The sequence below is a fragment of the Xyrauchen texanus genome, unplaced genomic scaffold (genome assembly GCF_025860055.1).
Source record: "Xyrauchen texanus isolate HMW12.3.18 unplaced genomic scaffold, RBS_HiC_50CHRs HiC_scaffold_181, whole genome shotgun sequence".
Taxonomy (NCBI): domain Eukaryota; kingdom Metazoa; phylum Chordata; class Actinopteri; order Cypriniformes; family Catostomidae; genus Xyrauchen; species Xyrauchen texanus.
Genome location: NW_026266149.1, coordinates 1 through 7500, shown reverse-complemented (window position 1 = coordinate 7500; position 7500 = coordinate 1). Strand labels below are relative to the sequence as shown.

At 35.6% G+C, this 7500-nt stretch overlaps 1 protein-coding gene across 2 annotated transcripts in view; it reads left to right on the top strand.

Annotated features, from left to right (window-relative positions):
- Positions 1 to 2499, top strand: part of LOC127641802 (NACHT, LRR and PYD domains-containing protein 3-like) — a 26450-nt gene extending 23951 nt beyond the window's left edge. For both annotated transcript variants that reach the window (XM_052124657.1, XM_052124656.1), the window contains one exon: positions 46 to 2499. In XM_052124657.1, coding sequence (XP_051980617.1) covers positions 46 to 608 — 563 coding nt within the window. In that variant the 3' untranslated portion in view covers positions 609 to 2499. The remainder of the gene's footprint in view (positions 1 to 45) is intronic.
- Positions 2500 to 7500: the final 5001 nt, after the last annotated feature.

Genomic DNA, 7500 nt, shown 5'->3' with positions numbered 1-7500 from the left:
TAGTGATTGTTGTGTTTTAAGTGTTTTTTCTCTTCTTGTGTTCAGGGGTCTGTGATCTCACACTGGATTCAAACACAGCACACACTGAACTCATTCTGTCTGAGGGGAACAGGAAGGTGACACATGTGAGAGAGCGTCAGTCATATCCTGATCATCCAGAGAGATTTGATGATCGTCCTCAGGTTCTGTGTAGAGAGAGTCTGACTGGACGCTGTTACTGGGAGACTCAATGGAGTGGACGTGCTGATATATCAGTGTCATATAAAGAAATCAGCAGGAAAGGAAAGAGTGATGACTGTGTGTTTGGACTCAATGTAAACTCCTGGAGTCTGTACTGCTTTAATAACAGATTCAGTGTCTGTCACAATAATAACAGAACTGTCATACGTCCCCCTTCACACGACTGTGAGAGAGTAGGAGTGTATGTGGACTGTCCGGCCGGCACTCTGTCCTTCTACAGCGTCTCTGACACACACACACTCACACACTTACACACATTCATCAGCACATTCACTCGACCCCTCTATGCTGGATTTAGAGTTTATCGTGATTTCTCAGTGTGTGTGTGTGAAATTGATCATCAGAGACACACACACACAACTGGATGAGTGAAATATACTCACTGTATCTCACATCAACACAACTCCAAACTCTTTCTAGAAATCATTTCATCAATGAAACTGATTGAATTCAATACAATGACAGTACTTTGTGTCTCACTGTGATGTGATTGAACTTATTTACTATCAGATTCAATAATAAAAATAATGATTTTAAAATCCCAAATACTTCAAATGAATAAATGAGTCTATATATGAACTCTTTATTAAACACACGGCACATTCAGATACTCATTGTTTTATTTATACTAAATAAACATTTACAAATACAGAATTCTTGTGATTTTTCTACAGTATATAAATCTTAATACTTAACAGACAATTCTAGAAAAAACAGCTTCACACTTTTGCATTCATAAATGGATTTATAAGAACTAATTACAGGATCATTTAAAGTTGGTGTAAATTTGACAGATTTGAAGAGTTCACTCATTGATAAAAGTCAAATGCTGTCATCATACACACACCCTCATGTTGTTCTGAACCTTACACATTTTTATTCTGTGAAACACAAAAGGAAATATACGGTAGAACATTAGAGACTGACATTCTCAGTCACCATTTACTTTCATTGCATCTTTCTTTTCAATTGAAGTGATTGACTGAAATTCAATATTGCAAAAGCTTCTGTTGTTTTATCCAAAGCGCTTATTACAGGGACAATAAGACAATCATTTACTGTAAAAAATTACATGTGCTCTCGTTCTTTTTACCATTAATTATACAGGAAAATCTTTTTACATTTAAATAATTACATTTTTACATAATTTTATTGTAAAAATTACTGTATTGTCTTTTAAAATATATTAAAACATTTGACTGTATATTTCACAGTTAATATTTGATAATCAATGAACATTTTATTTCTGTAGCATTTTTACAGTATTTTACTGTTTAAATTACTGACAGTTTTTACAGTTTAAAGGCTCTTTTTCTTTTAATTGTAAATGTTTTTTTGAGTTTGCACAGTGTCTGTTCTGCAAATGCTCTATACCGTGTTTATGGTCCAGATATGATGTTGTCATGCAGCAGAGTGCGGCAAGAGCTCGAAGTCTTGAGAACAGATTGTTTTAAAGGAATAGTTTTTATTGTGTTGTTCTTAAAGAGTTTCAGCTGTTTATTACACAAATAAACAGTTAAGTGTGTTATCTGAACTAGATAAATGATGTTGAGTTTACTTAAAGAGAATGTGGACACCGATTGTAGTATTTTAAGTGTACACAACTTAAAGTGACACAGTAAACTCATGTTGAGATTATTTCAGAAGTAAACTGAACGAATTGTATTAATTTTAAGTTCATTGACTTAATAGAGTAATCTTACTAATAAATCATTTGTAAGGTTACTAATTCATTTATAGTTATTAATAAAAAACAAGCAAGTAAAGTTAACTAGAAATGTACTATTAAGTTTAATAATAAGTTGACATTACTTAAATAGGAACGTTAATATAACTTCATTTTAGTAAATTTGCTTTGCAGAAATAATGCAATCGGTTTCCTTCATTTTGAAGTGAACTGAACATGTAAACTTTTACAGTGTTTGCAGGAAACACATTTAAAATACTGTCTTGTGTAAGACGATGTCATGTTTAAAGTATATTGTATAAAGTATGGCAAAGTAATAACAGTTTGATATTGAAGAGAAGCAATTTGTAGTATTTGGAATAAGCCAAAGGTGTTACTGAGCATTTACTTTTACTCAAATATAATACACTTATGATATATTTCTTGTATGTTTCAAAGACACTCACAATTAATTTGTAATGTACTTGTAACACAAATAAAGTACACTTTAATATCACTAATCAAACCTGTAATTACCCCACACTGACATATACTTAAAATAACCAAATGAGTGTTCACTGGAAAATAATAAAGCAAACAAACGATTCTTTCATACTTTGTATATTAACTTTGTGCATCATGGAAATCGTGTTCCTCTGCCTGTGTTGGAAATGTTGTCTGTGGCTTTCACTTTGTTAGATCATTCAGCCAACAATGCAAGCAATGCCAGATCTTGCCTCCCATTAGACCTCCATAAGAACATATTAAACATATCAGAGTTTAACAGCTTGTAATGTTACTCTTCTCCCAGCTCAGCAGGCAGCAGGGGAATAGCACAAGACAAGAGACAAACATCAGCAGAAATTATTGAACAACAGTTTGACCAGCACAAATTCAACAAATATATTAATACTAATCACAAGACAATGAAAAATTGCTGCTTAACTGTCCTGTGATGCTGAAGACCTTGAAATGGAGTCAACTAACTGAAGATAAAGCAGCACACAACATAAGATTAAACTGAATGAGTAAAAGAGAAGAGATCTTTTATTACTGTAACTGTATTAAGTGCATTTCCACTATTGTCCTGCAGGTGTCATCATAAGTCTATGGGCTTAAGATGCTCTTAGTATTGTATGATTAGCGATACACTATTACTCTACTCTTGTTCATCTGTGAGCATTTGAAATTCTACTTATGTTATGATTGCTTTGGGAAACTGGGCACAAAACTAAAATGAATCATAAGACGGATTTTACTTGGGCTTATATGAGGCTTACGGGAAACAAGGCCCTGGTTACCATGTGCTGTTTTAACACACGTTTCCCCCTGTGTATATGTCAGGACATGCCACTCTATTCATATATATCAGACATGGTCTCTTCTAATTCAACTAAAATGGCAAAAATAATGTCTGCTAAAGACGACATGAGCAAAACCCCGTCAATGATGTCTGTGCTTGTCCCTTTAGGGAGGTCTCAAAGCACAGATAGAGCAGTAGTCTTCTTTTGATTGTAAAATGGACATTTTTATAGAATAATGAACACAAATGTTTAGCTCACATTAACTGATTTAAATGCTATGACACAAAATGTTTCATTGATTTTTGAGCAGTTAACCTGATGCCGTGTCCTCTGCCATCTCCCTTCTCTGTTCTTTGATTTGCTCTTTAGATGATGTTGAATGTCTGTGGAATCTCAGGAAACTGTTCACAGTTTATTTAACGTTTGTTACAGCAGCAGAGCTTATAAAAGATACAGATGGTTCATTCATGTCCATTAGAGACTTTATATCAGTGAGAACAATGTCTAAAGTGAGCAGTTGATCAGATTTCATCACAGTTTTGAAAGCTTCATCTTTTCATTAAAGATGACCTGTAAGACAAACATCCCACAACTCGTTGCATCTTCTTGGACTGTGTGTGAAATATGAGCAGACCTCCACTGAATGTTCCCCCACTCTTCCTTTCCGAGTCGCTTCAGCCGCATTCTGAAGTATTGTCTGTGTTTCAAAACCATTTACACACAAAATGTCCGAAAGAAAATGTAACTTTACAAGTGTACATGTTTTTAGAAGGATTTATTGTGTATTTGTGTGTCATGTAATATGGGCTAATTTTTGGGATGCAGTTCTGAGGCTCTCCATGTCAGATTCAGCAACTGCAGGATCCACAACAAACATGTGTTTGGAAGGAACATGAAGATACTGACAAAACACAATGAACAATATCAAATCACATTGTTTCAATTGTACAATCATGTCTGTTTCCACAGTTTATCATCATTATTTTATTATTCCATAAAAGTTTAAAGGGATATTTCACCCAAAAATAAAACTGATCTTATAATTGACTCCCCTCGTGCCGTCCCAGAGGTGTTTCACTTTCTTTCTTTGACATTGGTGAGTAAATGATGAGAGATTGTTCAGTTTGGGGTGAACTATCACTTTATCAACAATTTCAGTTCATTGCACACTGTAAAAAATGTCAGTAATTTAAACAGTAAAATACTGTAAAAATGCTACAGAAATAAAATGTTCATTGATTAACAAATATTAACTGTAAAATATACAGTAAAATGTTTTAATTTATTTAAAAGACAATACAGTAGTTTTGTGCCCTTCTGTAGTTACTATGTGATTAACAAATACCTTATAAAGTAAACAACAGATTTTTACAGTGCCAGCATGTAAATTACAACCATTTTAAACTGTGAAATGTACAGGTTGTTCTGTAAAGTGGTTTACTACATTTTAACTGTATTTTAACATAATTATTCTGTCAATCACAGCTGCCAGATTTATTTTACAGTGTTTAATCCAAGTTAGTTCTTCAGAGGTAACGCAAGTAACGGAGGTAAAGATTGGAAAATGCTGCAAATGCTCGATTCAGGACCGTGAACAGAAACCGAGCACAAGGATTTATCCATTCGCTGGTGACGTCACACCAGGTGGACCTTAATCCGGCCCTGGGGTGTCATTACATCAAAACCACATTTGGTCCAGCCCGAATGTTTGTGTTGGGAATTGCAGGTGTTTGAGTGGAACTGAAGTGGGATTTAAAAGTTTAGCGACGAGAACTGTCACTGAAGTATTTATGATCTACTAAATTTAGGCAGGGCCTATAAGGACATGAAGAAATCCCTTCACTTACCACAAACATCCAGTGGTTGTTTCTTATATTCACAAATGAAATGGCTCCATCAAACGTGTCAAAATGAACCTGTACAGTGTCATAAACGAGCATGATTACGTTTATTAAAATTGCACTTTTGTATACATGTTTATACATAGTTGCATTTGTTGTTTTAAAGGTGTAACACATGCCTATCTCCATATAGGATACTTCCGTCCTTCAAACCTTGTCGAGCGACTTGTTCTCTTTGTCCACAAAATGACTCCGGTGGTGTAGTGATTAATGTGAACGTGCATATTCAAACACCTACTGGCTTGAATGCAGAACTATTAGCGGCATGACAGAAAGTCATGCACCACATCTGTGTCAGTCATTATCTGAAGACTTGCTTATCGAGATTGGAATAGTTCAACTATCTGTTCTTTACATTATATTTCCTTGTCAGATCTGCAGGGAAACATGTGATACCACTGTGACCTCTGTGAAACATATGAGAATACACAGCGATGTCTCAAATATTATATTTGGTTGCTGCATAGGAAACTATAATAGGACGTTTAAAAAACATGAAGGTTTGAAATCTCACGTGTACAGACACCATAAAGGATATGCAGAGCCCACAATGTGCACTACACATTCCTTGCAATGTCATTCTTTACCTGAGTTTATTTCTCATATTAAAATGCACATTAAAGAGGGAAGAAAAGTCACATGCCCTTTCAAGCAGTGTGCTAAAACATTTACCTCTCACTTGTGTAGAAGACATACAAATACAGGAGGCTTAATTAACTCCAAATGTGGCCATACCTCTTCTTTCAGATGTTCTTTCACACATTTTGAGCTTCTCACTGACATCGATGTCCTGCGCGCACCAAAACTTTCTATAGAGGAGTGAGGAAACCCATGGAAGAGTTTTACCAACCCAGAAGTTCAGTCAGTCCTTTCCAAAGATGAAGCCATTGATTCATCACAGCACATAGTTCAACTCCTAATGGCTCACTTCATAGAGAAGCAAGAAGGACCAATTCTTCAAGAAAATGTACGTTTGTCTTCATATTCACTGTGTTTGTTCTTTGAATACCTTCATAAAATGGTTCACCTAAAAATGATAGTTCTGTCACCATTTACTCACCCTTATGCTGTCTCAAAATCATATGACTTCTGCCGAACACAAAAGACGATATTTTAATGGAGAAATGTCTGTTTGTCCATACAATGCAAGCGAATTGAAACCAAAAAGGACATAAAAGTTCCTGCATAATGTCTCCTAAAGCAATCCAAATGGTTTTGGGTGAGAATAGACCAAATGTAACTTCTTTTCACTGTACAGAAATCGGCCGTCTCCTTGGCAAACATGAACTCAAGCTTGATTACAATTCCTCGCGCTCTGCATATTCATCAAGTGCTAGGAAGTGTAATCAAGCCGTACAGTCGAAAGTGTTACAGTTTGGTCTGTTCTCACCCAAAACCAATTGAATCACCTCAGAAGACTGGTGAAACCACTTGACTCATATTAATGACTTTTATCCTCCATTTATATCTATTTGGGTCCTCATTCTCTTCTTTTGCATTGTATGGACAAACAGATATTACACCTCCATCAAAATATCATCGTTTGTGGCATACGTGTTTAAATCAACAAGGGTGAGACAGTTATCATTTGTGGATCAAATATTCCTATTTGGACTATAACAGGCCTGTTGCCTTCAGTATTAGCAGTAGCACATTGGTTCTTAAATTGTTATCTTTACAAATAGATGTGTACAACTCCTGCTGAGCTTGAGAAGACGGGTAACCTGCCTGTGACTCCTCGTTTCATCCTGCTTGGTTAGTATATCATATTAGATACGTCTGCATGTTGTGTCACTAAAACAAAGCTCACAGTCTGACGCATATTTGTATTATCAGGAAAAGATCCACCTTTGTGTCCCTCATTCTAGAATTTACTGTCTTTGAATTGTCTGTGTTCAATTGTCATCATGTACTCACAGGCATGTAGTAACAAACCCATATGACCTTCTTTCTAGGGACTGGCTGTGTCAGTTATCGTTCAATATTATTTAGAAAAAAAGATGCAGTGAAAGTGAACGGTAACTGATGCTGTCAGTCCCTAATATGCTTTGGTCCACTGAAAAACTACATTAATGCAGATTTGGAGCAAATTCTGAAAATGTTCATTTTTGGGTGAAGTATCCATTTGAGTGTCCGATCACATGATGTGTTTTTATTTGCGGTGTGTTCAGAGATATTGTGGGTTCTGTTATCTTGGAAGACATGACATTGTGTGCCATTGTTAGGGTTGGCATCATTTTCTCACTGTCTTATGTACACCCAGCTGTCCTTAGAACATAGATTACACATTCATCTCTTTATAGTGTCCTTTAAGGTCCAGGTGATATTCCGGGGCAATGGATGAAGATCAGTCTGGAAGGCCGAATAATCTGTGAGGTGTGCAGACAAG